Source organism: Poecilia mexicana, unplaced genomic scaffold (genome assembly GCF_051168715.1).
Source record: "Poecilia mexicana isolate PSO_F unplaced genomic scaffold, ASM5116871v1 scaffold_18, whole genome shotgun sequence".
Classification (NCBI taxonomy): domain Eukaryota; kingdom Metazoa; phylum Chordata; class Actinopteri; order Cyprinodontiformes; family Poeciliidae; genus Poecilia; species Poecilia mexicana.
The window spans coordinates 27,631,607-27,654,358 of NW_028263387.1; the positions used below are offsets into that span (position 1 = coordinate 27,631,607).

Genomic DNA, 22,752 nt, shown 5'->3' on the forward strand with positions numbered 1-22,752 from the left:
CTCTGTCTGTTTATTTTAATTTCATAAAATACTTTTATGATCTAAACCTCCTGAACCAGAACTAAAATCCACAGAGAATAAATAATCTGCCTCAATCCAGCTGTGACCCTCTGTGACCTCAGGGTCATCCAGACACTGCAGCTCCAGGACCAACAGCGCCCCCTGGTGGCAGCGGCTCAGGTTTCATCCAGAGGCTGCTGCTGCTTCATCATCATCATCATCATCATCATCATCATCATCATCATCATCATCATCATCATCATTGAGAACCTAAACTAATATCCTGTACTGATGAAATGTTAATAGAAAAAAGTTAAATATTAAAGTATAAGGAGTTAATAAACAGCTACGAACCCAGACTGAATAAAATCATCTTTAGTTTAGTTATTGATCTGAATCCAGTCTGACATGTTTATAGTTTCAATCAGTCTGATTGGTTCATCCTGTAGCAGCAGCTGCTCTGCCCCCTGCTGGTCATCTGGCTGAACTTCATCTGGACTCAGAAACAGTTTGATTCTCTGAGCTCCTCATTTATTCATCAACATTATTTTAACTATAAATTAGTTAATAAATTACCTGCCTTTTAGCTTCTCTGTGCACAGAAAGAGTTTCAGCTGTTTCCATGGTAACGACCTCACCAACCCAGGCTGGGCAGGAGATTGATGATTTCACTGATGATGTCATCACTGAGCATGACCTTTGAACTGACTTTGTCTCAATGGATAAATTATAAATGAAGCTTTTTAAAGAGTTTGTCTTTATGCTTCTGGATTTCTGTTAGTTTTCTTCCTGGATGTGACTTTGATGTTAAACTGCCTGTTAAACTTTCCTTCTTTCAGCAGCAAGTTTTATTATATTATAGATGAATCTATACACATAACTACAGCCCACACAGCACTGCCTGAGGAACTGCTGTCACATAAAAATTAATAATAAATCAATCTTTGCACATAACTGTCTAGAACAAGGTGTTTGGTCTGTAATGCATTTATTAAATAATGGAGGTTTTGTGTCTTTTGAAGATGTCGGTGTTAAATATAACCTGCAAATAAATAAAAGTGAATTTCTAAGAATGATTAGAGCTATTGCCCCAAATATTTTACGTACAGCTAAATGTTTTTCTGAGATCCCAGATTACAGAACCCTGATCTACCTGGACTTAATGGTCATGTGTCACAGGTAATAAACTAAACTCAAAAATTAGGGAATATTTTATTAGTACTATTTTTCCTTTTGTATCAAATCCAAATTTTATATCACATTTCTTCTCAAAGGTTCAAAGGGGAAAAAATTAGAACAAATTATTTAAATCTTCCCGTTAAAAGCTAAGGATCCACTTCAAAACCTTTTCATGTGTTTTTCCTTAGACTTGATTTGCTATTGATGATGAAACTTGTTTACTTTGTGACGTGATATTGAATCGACTGAACATCTTTTCCATGAATGTGTGTAAAGCTTTCTGGGATGATGTGCACCACTGGCTTCCCCTAAAACTCCAAACTGAATTTTGTAATAAAGGCTTTATTTTTGGAACTATGAGAAAAGAAAATAAATTTGAAAGGCTACTAAATGTAATAATTATTATGGGCAAGTTTTTCATTCACAAATGTCATTTTACCAGAAAGTCTACACTTTCTTCTGTTCAGGAAGTCTTCATTTTTGGTGTCCTGCTATCATCCAGCTCCCATCCTCTCATATCAGGAATGAAAAATTAAATACACACACCATGTTGGAAACCTGTGTTTGGTGACTGACTTTTATTTGTCAGGCTTAAGTGACAAAAGTAGGAAAAAGACCGATTGGCGTTTAAAATAACAACACAAAACAGCGAAAGAAGACCTCCAGGCAAGATCTCGTTTATTTATTTAATAATTATATTATTGCTTATTTTTTAAACAACAGCTGCCGATTAAACTGAAAGTTACAACCTTGACATGATTATATGAGTTGTTTTTACCGAGGAATCGATCAGAAGCGCCGTGAAAATGGTCAGATCCGCCTCTCTGGCTGCAATGCGCCCTCCCGACGCAGGGGGGCAGATTTTCACCCCCTGCTTCCCCCCTCCATCCTGTCCGGGAAGTCGGGATTTCCCAGTTTTTCCATTACCCCTGGAAGGCATCATAAACTCCACTTTCACCTTTACCCTTTCGCCTCTGCAGGGCTCAGCCTCAGTCCGCGGTGAGTTTTCACTTTCTGTGTTTATTTATTCTGGTTCCACCGCTTTTCTAACTGCCTGTCGTGTTTTAAGTTAAACTTCAGTGTTTTGATGTTTCGACAAAAATATTTTCCACTTAGAAAATTCACATGAATCCGAGCTTCTACCGGAGAGGCCGAACCAACCAGGACATGGATTCTTCTCTGACTGCGTCTCTGCTGCTGCTGTCTGTGGTCTTCATGCAGTTTGTCTCTGCTGCAGGTGAGATTCAGCTGTAGTTAAACTTTACTTAACAACAGTGTTACTTATTTCCCTGACATGACTGTGTAGGACCAAAACTGACATAATCAAAATGTATATTTTTGTTTTTCCCTTTTCTTTAAACACGTGTTTGCGTCAGAAACACAAGTTCTGTCTGAGCCTCCACATGAAAATGAGTCATGTCAGGAGTTCTACCATTATTTTCTAATAAAGTTGAGCTGGAGCTTAGCCTGAGTACAGTGTGAAGTTCAACCAATCAGCTGATGACACTGCCCCTCGTTTGCGTTCATCTTTTCTTGATGACGATCCTGCAATGCACAAGGAAAAGTAAAGGAGACACGGAGTGACAAGAGCAAAAGGAAAAGATCAAATGTACAAATTTCTCGATTAAAACACATATTTAAGGAAAAACAAAAACATATAAATTTCTGCCTTTTTGTCTAATTATGTCAGTTTTGGTCCTCTATACAGGTGAGGGCGGGGGGTGAGGGGTCGCTGATCCACCCAGTTACTGGAAACCTTTTCTTTTCTACTGCTAAGAATAAAACCAAAACTAAATGTGAATTCCAGAAAGTCTTATTCAATAAATTAGGTCATACATCAGGCTTGTCAGAATAATATTACCTTTCAAAAATAACTGTTCAGCAGGTATTAAATATGTTATATAAATATGTTAAAACGTCAGTAATTAATTAATCTATATAATGTCTTTCATTTGGTGATGGAACTGCTGACAGGAACTTTTCAGTCTAATTCATGAGATCAGTCTGTGTATTTGCTGGATGCTTTCCTGCAGTTGAAAAGTTTCACAATTCAGAAATATTTTTTGTGAAGAATTATCACAATTTTATTTTTTTAGTGCTAAAAGCATCAACAACATGAGATCCTATAACAATCAAAATGTTATTACAATTTTCAAAAACAGATTAACTGTGTAACCAGATGAATCAAACCTTGTATTTTTCAGTTATGTGATTCTGACTCTACAGCTGTCCCTCAGGCGTAGTGTCCTAAGGACTGGTGGACATGTCCCCACTGGTGGACATGTCCCTACTGGTATGGACATGTCCTGAGGAGAAGTTTAAAAATAAATGAGTGAAAACTTTTGCTATAAGAAATAATCATGAGATAAATAGAGTTGACCGTCTATGAGATGTGTAATAATCTGTACATCTGCAAACCAGTTGTTTAAATGCTTTAGTTGGTCAAACTGGTTAAAACTGCTGAGTCCTATTTTACAAAGAGGCAGAACCAGTTGAACTTCCAGTCAACTGGTATCAATAAAATCTATCAGAATCTGGTAGCTTGTGTGCTAACATAGATTTATCTTGCTGGTTGTGAGGTAAATTATGAAGTTCATCCTGGACTGACAGTCATTATGCTGATTAAAGACTGGAGCCATTTTGTTCAGAGGAAATGGAAGAAGATGTTTTTTTGGGCTGTTTTCCACATATAGGAAACCAAATTCACAAATTCAGCTTCGTTGCCTCAAAATTTTATTCACAGAAAAATGACTAAGTCTTTTCTTACTTGTTAACCAAAGTCTGAAGTTCAGATCAAATAAATGCATCCACTGATTATTTAGCTGAAGAAAAACACAAAGTTAATATACAGGGAAGAATTAAACAATAAAAAAATAATAAGAAATTCTTATTTTAATGGGCTTTAAATTTGAAATTCCATCTCAGATGGTATTTGCTGGGTGTCTCCTAGAGCCAGTAGTAACTATTCTTTTCCTTTATGTGACCAACATCTGATCTTTTCTTGACTTTCTGAGCAACACAGATCTGATTTTTACAGATGTGACCCAGACCTCTTGGATATCTGGTTATAATAGTTCTGGGTTTATCAATGAAGTTTAATTTTATTGTGACTTTTTGTTTGTCTAATTCAGTTAGTTTTAGTTTTCAGAGTGGCATTGCTAGTTTTTATTATTACTGTTAAACATTACTTAGCTTTAGTTTTTATTAGTGTTATTTTTTTCATGCTTTGGTTAATTTTTATTAGCAGAATTCAAAAACGTCCAAGTATTGTACAAACCGGATTCCAAAAAAGTTGACACTAAACCAGTGTTTCCCAACCCTGGTCCTCCAGGCACGAGTTGGGACACGGCCATTTTTCCCACTGTGTGGCATCTCCTCCCCTTCTTACAACACTCAGACGTCTGGGGACAGAGGAGACCAGTTTCTGTAGTTTAGAAATAGGAATGCTCTCCATTCATGTCTAATACAGGCCTCTAACTGTTCCATCGTCTTGGGCCTCTTTGTCACACCTTCCTCTTTATGATGCACCAAATGTTCTCTATAGGTGAAGATCTGGACTGCAGGCTGGACATTTCAGTACCCGGATCCTTCTCCTACCATGATGCTGTGATTGCTGCAGAATGTGGTCTGGCATCATCTTGTTGAAAAATGCAGGGTCTTCCCTGAAAGAGATGAAGTCTAGATGGGAGCAGATGTTGTTCTAGAACCTGAACATGGTTCTCTGCATTAATGGGCCTTTCCAGACATGCAAGCTGCCCAGGCCACCAGGCCACCAGCTCTCATCCAACCCCAGACCATCAGTGATGCAGCTTCTGAACGGAGCGTTGGTAACAACCTGGGTTATCCTTGTCCTCTCTGGTCCGGATGACATGGCGTCCCAGTGATCCATAAAGAACTTCAAATCGTGATTCATCTGACCACTGAACAGTCGTCCATTTTGCCTCACTCCATGTTAAATGACTCCTGGACCAGTGCAAACGGCTGAGCTTGTGGAGCTTAGAAATGGCTTCCTCTTTGCTCTGTAGAGTTTCAGCCGGCAGCGGCGGATGGCACGGTGGATGGTGTTCACTGGCGATGCTTTCTGGAAGTAATCCTGAGCCCAGGCTGTTGTTTCCTTGATGTTCCTGTTTGAGGTGCAGTGACGTTTAAGGGCCAGGAGATCACGAGCATCCAGTAGTTTTACAGCCTTGGCCCTTACGCACAGCGATTGTTCCAGATCCTCTGAATCTTTTGATGATGTTATGCACAGTTGATGATGATAACTTAAAAGTCTTTGCTATTTTACGCTGGGTAACAACATTCTGGTATTGCTGCACTATCTTTCTGTGCAACAATGGTGGAATTGGTGATCCTCTCACCATCTTGGCTTCAGAGACACTGACTCTCTAAGAAGCTTTTTATACCCAATCATGTTGTCAATTGACCTAATTAGTGTTAATTGGTCTTCCAGCTGTTTGTTATATGTTCAATTTCCTTTTTCCAGCCACTTATTGCTACTTGTTCCAACTTTTTAGGGATTTGTAGACACTGAAATTTTGAATCAACATATTTTTCCTTTAAAACGTTACATTTACTCAGATTAAACTTTTGATCTGCCATCTATGTTCTGTTACGAATAAAATATTGACATTTGCCATCTCCACATCATTGCATTCAGTTTTTATTCACAATTTGTTTGTAGTTTGATTATGTTCATCTATTGCAGGGGTGGCCAAGTCCAGTCCTCGAGAGCCACCATCCTGCAACTTTCAGATGCATCCCTGCTTCAACACACCTGAATCAAATGAATGGCTTGTTATCAGGCCTCTGTAGAGCTGATCCCGGTGTGTTGGAGTAAGGATACTTCTAAAACTTGCAGGATGGTAGCTCTCGAGGACTGGACTTGGCCACCCCTGATCTATTGGGTAATTGATACTCAACAGAAGATGCTATTTTCCAAAAATGGATCCAGTGATTGTTAAACACCAACCAGCGGCGTCACCATCATCATCATCTCAGCAGAGAGGGACACGACATTTTCAGATGTATTTTAAGTGATTTATCATCATGTCACTTTCAACAGCAGCTTTCATTAGTGATCATTGGCCACTGAGAGCCTCAGAGCAGCAGGAGGGAACACACTGTAGTGCTTTAACTAGACACTAACAAAGTTTTAGCTGCCAAACTCTGAGTCGACACAATTATCCTCAAATATTTACAGGATCAGCAGCAGATCAGCCAAATGGCAACACAAGACATAAAGTGTTCAGAAAAACAACATTCCTATGTGCAAATTATGACTTGGCAGACCAAATGGAATGAAAGTTAACAGCCTAAAACGCCTCATGATTTAATTTAATGGCCAAAGTGACATGAGGGAGGGACATTCAGGCTGCTGCCCCAGAAACCCGCCCAGGGATAATATTTTAATATAATTACTGAAATTATTTTGTTATGCAGTTGCATATAACATGCTAACAAACGGCACAACTCTTACAGATAGTTTATAAATAGGAGACATAAATAAAAGTACAGGAGTAATCCATTCAAAATGAGTCTTTATGTTTTATTTGGAGAAATTTCTAATAGTTCTTCTCACCACAGATCCAACTTATGTCTTTACAACGAACTTCTCTTATAAATATGACAGTTTCCATTTAGATTTGTGATTCTATGCATCAGAACTTCAGGATGACCTGCTTCATGTTCAGTAAATTAGATGAAAAGTATTTCAGTAACTCAGCTCACAAGTTAAACACATCATACAGATTAATGCCCCACAAGCTGTTTTAAACTTTTATTTAATGACGATTTGTAGCTTACAGCTAATGAAAACATTTCTGATTAATAAAAACCGTAATGCAGGAATGTGGGTCTAATGTTTAATATCTGCTTAAGTTGTTTTCAACATCTAATAAATGAGCCCATATTTAATTTATTAAATATGACTGTAAATATGAGGTGGTGATTGTTCACATGGTGCTAATATTATGTAACCAGGATGAGGAGAAGTTTAATGAGGGACTTTTATAGCAGGAGCCGCTGCTCCATGTGACCCGACTGCAGAAATCAATGTTACTTCAGTTCATGGTGGCTTTAGCTTACAACAATTTAACTGTTTACTTATCACAGTGGATTTAAAGAAGCAGCTTGGCAGGATTACATGAAACTTCACTGACTTAAATAAGTTTCACACCCAGAGTCAGAAAACGTTCAGCAGCTTAACTTCCCTCAACACGTTTTCCAGATTAAACTGTGAATCTTTAAAGCTAGAAGTTCATGAGGAGATGAAGGCAGCACTGGATCTCCAGGAGTCATTTTTTAATATTAATAAATTTAATTTATAATGCACTTTTCATTAATTAAAATCTCAAAGTTCTACATGGTTTCACATTTTTGACCCGGTTAACTTGAATAAATCTTCTAAATAAGGCCGTGGGGGGTCAGGCCTTCTGGATGACTGTAGTTTGGTGTTGGTGACTCTGGAGGTGCTGCGTTTCCTCCTCGCTCCTCCTGAGGGAGGAGCTAACGGGTCTAATGGTACCTTCCTGGTTTGCAGTGGTTCAGTGGATCGATTCCTCTCTCACCATTAATTACTTTCAAACTAACAAATAATCATAATGTGACTTGGATGTAACACAGCGATTTATAGAAATGTAGTGAAGCAGAAAGCACAGATACTTTCTGTAAAATGTAGTGGAGTAAAAGTAGAAAGTATCCATGATTAAACCTACTTAAGTACAGATACGTTGAAATTGTACTCAACTAAGATAATAAAGTAGTAATACTTTTACATCCCAGCTCTGGTTAACCCAAATAAAAACAAATGAAACTAAGATTTGTCCAAAAAATAAGCATTTATGATTCCTTTTGGTTGGTCATTGTTGCATTTTCGTCTTATTGCTGTGAGAAACTTGGAAACTGGTTTCTGGAAACGGCTCACTAACTGCATCTGTTAAAGAAAAACAAAACATGTTTTAAATATGTTTTATAAGTACTAAAACAACCTGACTGGACTTGATGAAAACACTAACCAGTTACAGTCTGTCCTGTTGGAAACTCAACATTCCTGCCAGCTAAGATGAGCTGCAGGAGGAAATAAAATTCAACAACAACAATTATAATTTACCACTTCAGACGACAGATGATCTCATGAGAGGGAGAACAGGATCGATGTTTCACTTCCTCCATTAGCTTTAAGGTTACGAACAAAGCAAAATGTTAAAAGGTTAAACTAATGCAAAGAGTAACTGTTTCAACCCTAATTCAATAATAAATCAATATTCTGGTCTTTGTATTGGATCTGTTATAGAGCTGAGACTCCAGTTCAACTGGTTCATTCTCCAAAACACAACAATATTCTGACTATGCAGATGATTTTAGTCTAAAATGTATTTTTAATTTCAAATATTTAATTTGGTTTATATTCTTATCGCAGCCGTCAGCATGAACACATGCTATTAATCTGAAAGTTTTAACTTGGTTAAATAATGCAGATTAATCCAACCACCTATTTCCAGAACCAGATGTGTTTCTGGTTCTGGTTCAGTCTGACCTACAGGCTGGACCAGGTGATCACTGTCTGACCTTTGACCCTGAGGTTCTTTCTCACCACCAGCTGCTCGAAGTCATGATGTATTTATTTTCAATGAAAGCATTAAACTATGAATGAATGATAATAGTTTAGATTCATAATAACTGTTTTGATCAAATGTTTTCTTTAAAAAAAATAAAAGCTTAGCAGAAACTCCTGCAGTTTTTATTGTGAACACATTTTTTTAAACATTTAAAATTGTTTCCGGAAGCTGACCTTTGACCCTGAACCGGTCTGTTAGGTTCTCACAGCAGCTCGTGGTTCCAGCAGCAGAAACTGATGAGTCTTCATCACCTACACTGATCACACTTTGACCTCTGACCTCTGCTCTGCGTTTCCTCTCCTGTAGATCAGAACAATGTGACGATCAAAGCTGAACCTGGAGATAACGTCATTCTGCCATGTAAAGATCCTGATCAGGGGGAAATCCTAGTCGCAGAGTGGAGCAGAACTGATCTGGGAGAAGAATTTGTCCTCCTGTACAAAGACGGGCAGATCAATCCAGCAGACCAGCATCCATCTTACAGGGACCGAGTTGATCTGCTGCTAAACCAGATAAAGAAAGGAGACGTGTCTCTGCTTCTGAAGGACACAACGACTGATGACAGCGGGACGTATGAATGTCGAATCACTAAAGGAAACTTTGTGGAGGAACTGATCAGCACCATCAGCCTCCAGGTTTCTCCTCGTCCTCCAGGTGAGAGTTTGTCTCTGGATCAGAACCAGCAGCTTCCTGGTTCTGATCCAGATCAGATGATCTTCAGTCATCTCCTACCTGAAGATCAGACTGGAGGTTAAAGGTCACATACAGTATTTGATTAATTCTAACCTTTAAACTTTGATTCATGCCAATTAAATTTGATTGAATCTTTTACCATTTTATGTCCGACTGTCCAGGTTATGTTGTGTAAAACATCACCAAACTCTGTTAGATGAAACCAATCAGGTTTATTTCTATATTGTGAACAGACAGATTATTAAAGACAGTCAGTGATGAAGCAGCTCCAGATGAAAAACTCCACCAGGTGAACTTCTGGTGACGCCATGAAAAGACAAGCAGCCTGATTCCTCCACTCTGGGGAAAGGTTTTTAAAGCTAGATTATATTTAACAACATGGTGGATATTCTTCAACACATTGACAAATTACAAAAACTACAGATGTCTACTGTCAGGAAAGAAGCTGATAAAAGTAAATCAACTACGGAGAAAGAAACCTGCCAACATAAAGACAACATGGAGACAAAGCTTACAGAGTTAAACCAACTGAGAAAGGATCACGCTGATGCTAATAACAATCTGAAGCTACTTTAAGGGTTGAATCATCACTGACTGAACGAAAGACAAAACGTAAGCAGGAAATAACCAACACCAACCACAGAGCGAACGGAGGACCAGCTGCTCCTCCATGAGCTACGATACATGCTACAGAGAGAAGCTAATCGCTCTGCTAAATGTGAGGAACTGGATCAAGAGCGAGACGCAACAATCTACACATTTATGGAAGAGGGAGAAGAGAAGAACGACATGATGCCACCTCACTCAGACTACTGCAGGATATGGATCTGTGTAGACTAGCAGTTCTCAACATGGGCGTTCAGAGGACAGCAGGGGGCGAAGGCGGACATTTTTACAAAAAGGGGGCGCTGGGATGCCTTTGGGGGCGTTTGGTTGAAGGTAAACTTTACACCTTAAATGCACAACAATACCAGTTTAGACTTTGAGCAACTTGGTAAAACTGTGTTGTGTAACATTAGATCATGCTTGGCTGCAATCCAATAGAAGACAACTTATGAAATTACAACAGAAACTGCAGAACAACAGAGAAATACATTCATTTACCTGACAGACTTGGAAAAGAAGGAAAGAAAGCAAAGACGTGCAAAGACGTCTTTGGAGAAATTGCAAAGAGCAAATCTGATTTGTTACTCCTGTGTAGAAAGTTTTATAGTAAAAGGTGTATTCTTACCTTTAATATATTCAAATAAAGCGTACATTTGCTCATCCAACCAGGAGCTATCTCTTAGCAAACCATCTGCTGTAACTGCCCCCTGTACTCGAAGCGTTCAATGAATCTTATGAAAAAGGCCTCCTGCCCCATCATTACGTTTGGTAACTATTTCTCTTCTGGTAAAACCAGGTAAACCCCCAACAGAAATGGGCTCATTTAGACCCATTTCTTTAATGACACAAACATTCTGTGCAAAGTTTTGGCTCAAAGGATTGAAACGCATATTCCTAATTTAATCTCAAATGACCAAAACGGATTTGTTATTGGGCGCCAAGGTTTTCACAATACCTGCAGATTACTTAACATATTATATGTGAAACAGTTTTCTGTGGATCGCGCCTTGCTGACATTAGATGCTGAAAAAGCTTCTGACAGGATCGAATGGAGTTACCTCTTTGATAGGTTTGGCCTAGGAAACAAATATTTTAAATGGATTCAGTTACTATCCACTGAGCCAGTAGCGGCTGCACAGTGGCGCAGTTGGTAGAACTGTTGCCTTGCAGCAAGAAGGTTCTGGGTTCGATTCCCAGCCCCGGTCCTTCTGCATGGAGTCTCCATGTTCTCCCTGTGCATGGTGGGTTTTCTCCAGGTACTCCGGTTTCCTCCCACAGTCCAAAAACATGAAAATAGTCTCTCATATTTACAAGCATGAAAATGATCTGCAAACAGAAATCCCAGTATGAAATAACTCATACTGGGTCAGGCACAAACTACTAACACAAGGCTTGGATTACTACAATACAAATGGATATTTAGAACGTATATCATTCCTGTAAAACTTCACCATTTCAATTGAGGTATTCCTGATGTTTGTGTTAAATGTAATATCAATAAGGATTTTCTTTTCCATGGCAATGCATGGAGCTTCAAACCTTCTGGAAGGAGGTCATCATGTTCATCTCTCGTTTGAACAGGAAGTCCAGTGGACAGTAAACTTTGCTTACTGGACATTTTTCCAGATGGATTTAAAGGACGCACAGATATTTTGAGACTATTTTCACTCCATAGGGGAGGAGGTCTGACTGTACGCTAAACCCCCAAATGGAGACTCCAAATGGCACACTTGGACAACACCTGTACATCCTCATAAATAAATGTCCAAAATTACATTTCTTTATTGTGCTATTTTGATCAGTCTTGAAATCCACAAGCAGAATACTTTATTCTATAAATTTATTGTATTTTCCAGTCCATACATTCAACACTCAATGTGTATTTACAAGAAATAAAAATGAAAAATCTGGGTGAAGCAAAATTTTTGAATGTGTTGCAAATGTAATAGCTATTAACTACTTATAGTTTAAGTATTTTTGACTGCAAAAATAGAAAATGTAGTTTGTCGTCTTCATAAAGAGACCAAGCTTTTTCATGTACTCCAAATTGTTCAAGAACAGCAGCTGATTTAACTTGGTATGCCTTTCAGCCATTTTTGGTGATTTAGTGGTCGACGGTTAAGGGGTTGATGAAAAATAATCTGATTATGAAAATCTTCTGATGGATGGATGGATTATTATAACTCAAACATCTTCATTTGTCTCCACAGATTCGCTTCCAGTCTGGGCCATAGTTCTACTGGTTCTACTGGTTCTGGCTCTGGTTGCTGCTGCAGGTCTTGTACTTTATTCCTGGTTCCGTTGGAGTCCAGGTGAGTCCCGGTGCATTGTGGGTCAGCAGCTCCCAGTGCATTGTGGGTCAGCAGCTCCCAGTGCATTGTGGGTCAGCAGCTCCCGGTGCATTGTGGGTCAGCAGCTCCCGGTGCATTGTGGGTCAGCAGCTCCCGGTGCATTGTGGGTCAGCAGCTCCCGGTGCATTGTGGGTCAGCAGCTCCCGGTGCATTGTGGGTCAGCAGCTCCCGGTGCATTGTGGGTCAGCAGCTCCCGGTGCATTGTGGGTCAGCAGCTCCCAGTGCATTGTGGGTCAGCAGGTCCCAGTGCATTGTGGGTCAGCAGCTCCCAGTGCATTGTGGGTCAGCAGCTCCGGGTGCATTGTGGGTCAGCAGCTCCCGGTGCATTGTGGGTCAGCAGCTCCCAGTGCATTGTGGGTCAGCAGCTCCCGGTGCATTGTGGGTCAGCAGCTCCCGGTGCATTGTGGGTCAGCAGCTCCCAGTGCATTGTGGGTCAGCAGCTCCCGGTGCATTGTGGGTCAGCAGCTCCCAGTGCATTGTGGGTCAGCAGCTCCCAGTGCATTGTGGGTCAGCAGCTCCCAGTGCATTGTGGGTCAGCAGCTCCGGGTGCATTGTGGGTCAGCAGCTCCCGGTGCATTGTGGGTCAGCAGCTCCCGGTGCATTGTGGGTCAGCAGCTCCCGGTGCATTGTGGGTCAGCAGCTCCCAGTGCATTGTGGGTCAGCAGCTCCCAGTGCATTGTGGGTCAGCAGCTTCCTGTCTCTCTGTCAGCTTGAGGACAAACAGAACCTGAAGAGTCGGTGAGGATGGAGCAGAGCTTGGTGGGTTGCTGCCAGGCAGCAGCTGGTTCCACTTCTTCACCAGATCAGGGGACATGGACACATGTCTCTGTCCTCCAGGAGACAGAGAGACAGGGAGGAGAGAGTCATGAGACCATCAGAGCTGCTGCTGTCTGTCCAACTCATCTTGTCCTCTGTTGTCTCTCAGTCCCAGAACAGAAGGAGGTGGAACCAGGGAAGAAGTCTGTCCAGCTGCCCTTAAAGGTCCCACATCGCCTGTGGTTCTGTAAATACAGAATCTTCCTGTCTGTGGATAAAATGGAGTGGAGGGACGGAGACAACAGGACGGTCCATGTGTATCAGAACGGTTCTGATCAGCCTGGAGAACAGAACCAGCTCTACAAAACCAGAACCAAGATGGATGAAAACCTGCTGAAGACTGGAGACCTCAGTCTGACTCTGTTATGGCCGAGTGATGGAGACGGAGGGATCTACAGCTGCAGAGTCTACAGCAGGAAGGGAGACATCCTGATGGAGAAACAAGTCTGGCTAAAGGTCAAAGGTCAGTGGTTTAAATGTATGTTTAGAGGTCAACTGGTTCTGTTTGGATCAGAACCAGTTCCATCTTTTCTCTCTGTTTGAACTGGATCGGTTCTGGTTCTGGTTGGTTCTCATGGACCAGTTTGACCTCCAACAGTGAGCTGGTTCTGGTTCTGAACCATTCAGCCTCTGACCTCCATCAGAACCCTGAATCCTTCCAGAACCCATCAGAACCGGGCCTCAGAGGTCCAGAACCTCCAGCTGGTTCTGGAAGGTTCAGGAGCTCCAGGTTCTGGAAGGAGCTCCTGAACCTCCAGTTTCTGTTGGCTCCAGAACCAGCCTGGTCCAGTAGCTCCATCAACCCGTCCAGAACTCAGAGCTTCATGTCCATGTGGACTGAAGGATGTCCTGATGTGGGACAGAACCAGCCTCAGTCCAACTGGACCTTCTGTCTCCAACAGAGGACAGGAAGTTCTATATATATATATATATATATATATATATAGCTATATATATACCCTGCCACATTGAATGCTTAGAGATGTACAACATCAATAGGACTCTAAGAGCAAACTCGATGGGGCTGTGGAAAACCACCCTTGAAGCCAACTGCAAACCACTTGCACAAGTGTCCATCAAATGTGGCATATACCAAGGAGATGCTCTGTCCCCACTGCTGTTCTGCATAGGCCTGAACCCCCTCAGCCAAATCATCAACAAGACTGGCTACGGATACCGACTCAAGAATGGGGCCACCATCAGTCACCTCCTCTACATGGATGACATCAAGCTGTACGCCAAGAGCGAGCGAGACATCGACTCACTGATCCACACCACCAGGATCTACAGCACTGACATTGGGATGTCATTCGGACTAGAGAAGTGTGGCCGGATGGTTACAAAGAGAGGGAAGGTCGTCCACACAGAAGGGGTCTCACTCCCAGAAGGAACAATAGCAGACATAGAGCACAGCTACAAGTACCTGGGAATACCACAAGCAAATGGCAACCTCGATGAGGTCACAAGGAAAGGAGCCACAGCCAAATACCTCCAACGAATAAGGCAAGTCCTGAGAAGCCAGCTCAATGGCAAGAACAAGATCGGTGCAATAAACAGCTATGCCTTACCAGTAATCAGATACCCTGCCTGAATAATTAGCTGGCCAATGGAAGAGATAAAGGCCACGGATGTTAAGACTCGGAAGCTACTAACCATGCATGGAGGGTTCCACCGCAAATCCAGCACCCTGAGACTGTACACGAGCCGTAAGGAAGGAGGCAGAGGACTAGTGAGTGTGAGAGCCACTGTCCAGGATGAAACATCCAAGATCCATAAATACATCAAGGACAAAGCCTCAACGGACGATGTGCTCAACGAATGTCTCAGGCAATGGGGAACAGAGGACAAGGTGCTGGAGGAACCATCATGGGAGGACAAGCCCCTACATGGGATGTACCACCGACAAATAACTGAAGTGGCTGATATCAGGAAATCCTACCAATGGCTGGAGAAAGCTGGACTCAAGGACAGCACGGAGGCCCTCATCCTGGCCGCCCAGGAACAGGCCCTAAACACCAGAGCAATAGAGGCTCAGATCTACCACACCAGACAAGACCCAAGGTGTAGGTTGTGCAAGGAGGCCTCTGAGACAGTCCAGCACATAACAGCAGGGTGCAAGATGCTGGCAGGGAAAGCGTACATGGAACGACATAACCAAGTGGCGGGTATAGTGTACAGGAACATCTGTGCAGAATATGGACTGGAAGCCCCAAGGTCAAAGTGGGGAACACCCCCAAAGGTGGTGGAGAATGACCGAGCTAAGATCCTGTGGGACTTCCAGATCCAGACAGACAAGATGGTAATGGAGAACCAACCGGACATTGTGGTGGTGGATAAAGAACAGAGGAAAGCCATTGTGGTGGATGTAGCAATACCAAGTGACCACAACATCAGGAAAATGGAGAAACTGGAGAAATACCAGGGCCTCAGAGAGGAACTGGAGAAGGCCTGGAAGGTGAAGACCACAGTGGTGCCTGTGGTCATCGGGGCCCTCGGGGCAGTCACCCCCAAACTGGAGCAGTGGCTCAAACAGATCCCAGGAACAACATCAGACATCTCATCCACTTTCTCAGACAATCCGTTACTCGACGGTGAGTAAATATATATATATATATATATATATATATATATATATATATATATATATATATATATATATATTTACTCACCGTCGAGTAACGGATTGTCTGAGAAAGTGGATGAAATGTTAACTTGTTCTCATCAGGAAGCTATACCAGCTGTCAACGAATCCCAACCTGGTGAGAATTGCAGCGGATATATTAGCGGCGCTAGTATTGCAGATACGTCAAGTCAGATGGTATTTAACAACTCACCGCAGAGCCTCAGGTTTTAGGGATTAAATGGGTGATAAGTGATGAGTTGATCTGGAAATTTCATGTTGCCACAACCAACAGTGAGCAGCAGCATAGTGGAAACCCGGAAACACACATGAGGATCCCAGAGCTTAAAGGGACGGTGGGTCATGGCGGACACATGGGTTACACGGAGCAGCCTGTCCTCTTCTGGTCTCCATGGAGACGTGTCCTCGTCTTTCCAACTGGAGACACCGTCCAACAGCTGCTGGGGACAGTCTGCAGCTTCCTGCTGTCCTCACTGAGGATATTCTGTCCACCTGCTGCTGGTTGGACACAGCAGAGACAACAGTGTCTCTGTTCAGTGGAGACATGGGACACATTTCAGATGGAACCAGTCCAACATGTTGGACCTTCATCCAGTCAGAGGACATGTCCTCAGAGCTGCTGCTGTCTGTCCAACTCATCTTGTCCTCTGTTGTCTCTCAGTCCATCAGGTGGAGGTGGAACCAGGGGTGAAGTCTGTCCTGCTTCCCTGCAGAACCACAGAGGATCTGGATGGAGACACTAAAGTGGAGTGGGTGGACAGATACAACAGGAAGGTCCATATGTATCAGAACGGTTCTAATCAGCCTAGATTACAGGACCAGTTCTACAGAACCAGAACCAAGATGGATGGAAACCTGCTGAAGACTAAAGACCTCAGTCTGACTCTGTCATGGCCGACTGATGGAGACGAGAACCTCTACACCTGCAGAGTCTACAACAGGAAGGGAGACGTCCTGATGATGAAACAAGTTCAGCTAAAGGTCAAAGGTCAGTGGTTAAAATGTATTTTTCCAATAAGCTCATTGGTTCTGATCAATAGTGATGATTGGCTGATCAGAAGGTCAAAGGTCAATGTGATGTAATGAGTGATGAAGATGAGGAAGCAGAGCAGGAGGAAGAGGTCCAGGACAGACGGGGACCAGAGTCCAACTGCTGTTGGGGACAGTCTGCAGCTTCCTGCTGTCCTCACTGAGGACATTCTGTCCACCTGCTGCTGGTTGGACACAGCAGAGACAACAGTGTCTCTATTCAGTGGAGACATGGGACACATTTCAGATGGAACCAGTCCAACATGTTGGACCTTCATCCAGTCAGAGGACATGTCCTCAGAGCTGCTGCTGTCTGTCCAACTCATCTTGTCCTCTGTTGTCTCTCAGACCCAGAACAGGTGGAGGTGGAATCAGGGGAGGAGTCTGTCCTGTTGTCCTGGACAATCACAAAGGATCTGGATGGAGACGTTAGAGTGGAGTGGAGGGACAGCAGAGACAAGAAGGTCCATGTGTATCAGAACGGTTCTGATCAGCCTGGAGAACAGGACCCGTCTTATAGAACTAGAACCAAGATGGATGAAAACCCGCTGAAGACTAAAGACCTCAGTCTGAATCTGAGACGACCCAGAGAGAGAGACAGAGGCATCTTCACCTGCAGAGTCTCCAACAGAGCTGGAGTCATCCTGATGATGAAACAAGTTGCTCTCCAGGTCAAAGGTCAGTGGTTTAAATGTATTTTTCCAATCAGCTGATTGGTTGTGATCAATAATGATGGTTGGCTGATCACAAGGTCAAAGGTCAGTGTGAGCAGGAGATAGAGGTCCAGGTTGGTTCTGTTTGGTTCTACCAGTAGAACCGACTGGATCAGTTCTGGTTCTGATAGGAAGAGATGAAGCAAAGGAAAGAAAACGGTAAAAAGACGAGAGAGAGCAGCTGGAAGGACAACCAGGAAGGTAGAGAGAGAAACATCAGAGCTGCAGTCAGAGGAAGTTCCTCCTCCATCTTTGTCCACCAGAGAGAATAAATGAATCCTCCACTGAGGACGTTCAGCAGGTGGATCACTGGGTGAAGGAGTGAATGCAGAATGAATGTAGAATGAATGAGTGAATGTAGAGTGAATGTAGAATGAATGAGTGAATGCAGAGTGAATGTAGTGAATGAATGAATGCAGAGTGAATGAATGAATGTAGAGTGAATGCAGAGTGAATGTAGAGTGAATGAATGAATGCAGAGTGAATGAATGAATGAATGTAGAGTGAATGTAGAGTGAATGAGTGAATAAATGAATGCAGAGTGAATGAATGAATGCAGAGTGAATGTAGAGTGAGTGAATGTAGAGTGAAAGTAGAATGAATGAGTGAAAGTAGAATGAATGAGTGAATGTAGAATGAATGAGTGAATGTAGAGTGAAAGTAGAATGAATGAGTGAATGTAGAATGAATGAGTGAAAGTAGAATGAATGAGTGAATGTAGAGTGAAAGTAGAATGAATGAGTGAATGTAGAGTGAAAGTAGAATGAATGAGTGAATGTAGAATGAATGAGTGAATGTAGAGTGAATGTAGAATGAATGAGTGAATGCAGAGTGAATGTAGAGTGAATGTAGAATGAATGAGTGAATGTAGAATAAATGAATGAATGCAGAGTGAATGCAGAGTGAATGTAGAATGAATGAATGAATGAATGCAGAGTGAATGTAGAGTGAATGTAGAATGAATGAGTGAATGTAGAATAAATGAATGAATGCAGAGTGAATGCAGAGTGAATGTAGAGTGAATGTAGAATGAGTGAATGCAGAGTGAATGTAGAATGAATGAGTGAATGCAGAGTGAATGTAGAGTGAATGAATGAATGCAGAGTGAATGCAGAGTGAATGTAGAGTGAATGCAGAGTGAATGTAGAGTGAATGCAGAGTGAATGTAGAGTGAATGCAGAGTGAATGTAGAGTGAATGAATGAATGCAGAGTGAATGTAGAATGAATGAGTGAATGTAGAGTGAAAGTAGAATGAATGAGTGAATGTAGAATGAATGAGTGAATGTAGAGTGAATGCAGAGTGAATGTAGAATGAATGAGTGAATGTAGAATAAATGAATGAATGCAGAGTGAATGCAGAGTGAATGTAGAATAAATGAATGAATGCAGATTGAATGTAGAGTGAATGTAGAATGAATGAGTGAATGTAGAATGAATGAATGAATGAATGTAGAGTGAATGCAAAGTGAATGTAGAGTTGAATGAGTGAATGCAGAGTGAATGAATGAATGCAGAGTGAATGTAGAGTGAATGAATGAATGCAGAGTGAATGTAGAGTGAATGAGTGAATGTAGAGTGAAAGTAGAATGAATGAGTGAATGTAGAGTGAATGTAGAATGAATGAGTGAATGTAGAATGAATGAGTGAATGTAGAGTGAATGCAGAGTGAATGTAGAATGAATGAGTGAATGTAGAATAAATGAATGAATGCAGAGTGAATGCAGAGTGAATGTAGAATGAATGAGTGAATGTAGAATGAATGAATGAATGCAGAGTGAATGTAGAGTGAATGTAGAATGAATGAGTGAATGCAGAGTGAATGTAGATCCTCTTGGATCCTCTGACTTGATGAGTTCAAGTCGTTTACCAACATCTGATCCTGATGCTGATTGATTGTCTCTCTAACTGTCCTCTGTCTCCTCAGCAGGGACAGACCAGGACCAACCAGAGGACACCAGGAAGCCACTGCTGGCTGATCAATCAGTCTGATCAGGTTGATCATCTCTGATCATTGATCCAGTCAGACTTTGGATCAGAGCTGATCTCAGTGAAGGTTCTGATGGACCAACAGAGACACTTCCTGGACCTCTGGTCCAGTCTGCAGCCTCTGATTGATCACTATTGATTATTGATGACAGAATGAAGATCTGAAGGAACGGAATCATTTCTGCTGCCTGAGGAACCAGTTCATGACTGGAACTGGAACTGGAACTGGTTTGGATCCTTAAAGGAGAAGAGTTCTGTCTGACCAGAACCATCATCTTCCTCTTCCTCTTCTTTCTTTTTCATCATCTATTCAAACACAAACTGGAAAAATCTCTCAACTTTTTACTTCCAGTCCAGAATTTGCAGCTTTTGACCTGGAGATATTTTTTGCCTTTATGGTTTATTTAAGATTCAGTTCCACTCATTATTACATTTATTAATTTTTATTAGATTATAATGTGGACAGATTATTATGGTCCTGGATTATAATCCAACTCTGGGTTTCCAGACAGGCCTAAACTGTCTGTTTATCTCTATTTCTATATGAATCCATTAATGTGCTTTCAATACAAATAATAGAAGCTTTTTTATTTCACATTTTTATTTTAAACATGAATTGAATATAAACGTCTACTGGCCTACTGATGCCACTGGCATGAACTGTTAATTTGCATAAAATGCAGAATTTTAACATAATTACAGATTTCTGACGTCACTGGAACCAGTTTAGACCAGAAACTGGAGCCTGAAGGAAACAGGAAGTCAGAAACTTTAAACTGTATTCCAGAAAACTGATGTAAACATTCAGCTGCTTCATTATTATTTATATTCTGCTTCCTGTCGGGATCCAGATTCATATTATGAAGCAGTAAAAATGTAACTGAATCCTTATGCTGCTGGAGTTTTCCCATGTGACAATGCTGCCACCTTGTGGCCAGAGATGAACATTGCGCTCTGTTCTAGTAGAGTTGAGGGGGGTTTTGTCTAAAGGAGGCAGATGGTTAGAGCGTCCAGTAAATAGTTTCTGCATCAAACTGGTAAATGTGAAAACTTCTCTATCAGGTTTGAACTGATCTGCAGAGCCTTGTGAAAGTATTCGTCCCCCTTAAACTTTTCTATCTTTTGCTGCTTTTTAGGCTTCAAACATAAAAATCTAAAAATGTTAATATTTTGTGAAGAATCAACAAGTGGGACACAATCGTGAGGTGGAACAAAATGTATTGGATATTTTGAACTTTTTTAACAAATAAAAAACTGCAAAGTGGGGCATGTGATATTATTAGGCCCCTTTACTTTCAGTGCACTGAAGTAAACTCGCTCCAGAAGTTCAGTGAGGATCTCTGAATGATCCAATGTTGTCCTAAATGACTGATGATGATAAATAGAATCCACCTGTGTGTAATCAAGTCTCCTATAAATGCACCTGCTCTGTGATCGTCTCTGGTTGTGTTTAAAGTGCAGAGAGCATCATGAAGACCAAGGAACTCACCAGGCAGGTCCCAGTTACTGTTGGAGAAGTTTAAAACCAGATTTGGATACCAAAAGGCTTCCCAAGCTTTAAACATCTCCAGGAACTCTGAGCAAGCGATCATATTGAAATCAAATCTACCAACACCTGGCTGTCCCTCTAAACTTTCATCTGGAACAAGATGATTAGGCCTATTGCGATAAATCAATTAATCGCACGATAAATGAAAATTATCGACCTCATTTTAATTATCGGCTTTATCGTCTCTTCCTGCCTTTTTCTCTTTCGATTGATGACACTGGATGAAAAAAGGCTGAACTCCGGTGCTCTCCACTGACCCTCCCTTCCTCATTTCCTTAGTGTAATGCTCAGCTCACACTACACGAACTGTCGGCTGATTATTGGCCCATTTTCAAAACCTGAGAGTCAGTAGCCAACAAAAGATCATAGGCATAACGGTTCGGTTGGCCACCACGGCAAGAGCAACACACGGATTTCTCTCACTGACATTCAGATTTCAGACAGAAAATCCGTAAAAGCCCCTTATATCAACTCATCTCCTTTAATGCATCGCTCTTTAGAGTAAACAAACACGGCTGATGATGCAGAAGCAATAGAGATATGTAACCAGGATCATTTTTCTATATTGGATTCAGTTTATTTTATTTTTCCATTTTGTTAGATCTAACTTTATGTATTTTTATTTAAAGGTTTAATTAAAATCCTCCTTTCCTGTCATGTGACAGCTGCACGTCAGCGTCCTAAATTGACAGCTACGGCTCAATCTCACCTTAGGTAGGAGACGCTGTCGGACTCTGACGTGCAGGTAGGCTTCTGGTCTGTTCCCAAGCACTTGTCAAATGTTTATTATGTATCCTTCAATTGTGTGCCTCTGTTAACGTACAGACATGTGAACATTCGGCTAAACGTTGAAACGATCACGGTTTGACACGAGGGAACTGGTGAGTGTTTGTTTGGGAGCTAGTAAGCTAGCACTAGCTTTCCCAGCTTGTTGAGTAGATTACATTATATCAGTCTGAATAGAACACTACTGTTGTGTAAAAAGGAAAAAAAGCAAAAACAAATTGAATTTGCAACTTATGATTATTAGGTAGATTCGGTTAACTGTAGCAAAATGCATGTACATGTGAATTGATTGTTTGGGCCTGTTTGTACAGGCCAGGTGTTTGCAGATTCCCAGTCAAAGGAGTTTACCACAGTATAAATCATGGATTGCCTGGTATTATGTTACCAGACTGGCGAGCTAACCCACTAGCGGATCCGGAAACACCACAACAACTTCTGGCATCGAAGAAAGCTCTTCTGATTTGGTTGGGGACATCAGTCCATAAAATCTTCACTCTGGACTGGCCTCTTCAGAAAGAATTGGATTTAATTTTTGTTGTTTTCAACATCAGCAAGAACTTTTTGAATTCCTTGGATTAGGGAACCATTGTGGACTTCAATAACTTCAATAACTGTTGATAAACTTGTATATATTGTAAATATTAACACAATACACCGATTTTGCACCATCTGGTTGTCTGTGTTTTACAATTTGCCACTTCCTCTAGAAGCCGAATCTAGTTTAAGAATTAACCCCAGCTTGGATTATTTCTTTAATAATCCTAGAATGTAACTTGGGTTACAGAT

General features: G+C 41.4%; 1 protein-coding gene across 2 annotated transcripts; it reads left to right on the forward strand.

The window, feature by feature from the left end:
- The first annotated feature begins 1,953 nt into the window (after positions 1–1,953).
- On the forward strand, positions 1,954–22,634 carry LOC148154422 (uncharacterized). 2 transcript variants are annotated; one of them, XM_088015585.1, is made up of 8 exons: positions 1,954–2,178; positions 2,296–2,416; positions 9,102–9,449; positions 12,305–12,406; positions 13,371–13,724; positions 16,564–16,890; positions 17,280–17,609; positions 19,573–22,634. In XM_088015585.1, exons 2-8 carry the CDS (start codon positions 2,305–2,307, stop codon positions 19,632–19,634), a joined length of 1,635 nt encoding a protein of 544 aa, XP_087871711.1. In that variant the 5' UTR covers positions 1,954–2,178; positions 2,296–2,304; the 3' UTR covers positions 19,635–22,634. The 2 variants fall into 2 exon arrangements, with proteins under 2 accessions (XP_087871711.1, XP_087871710.1); XM_088015584.1 differs by having other exon boundaries at positions 1,962–2,178; positions 19,570–22,634.
- The last annotated feature ends 118 nt before the right edge of the window (positions 22,635–22,752 follow it).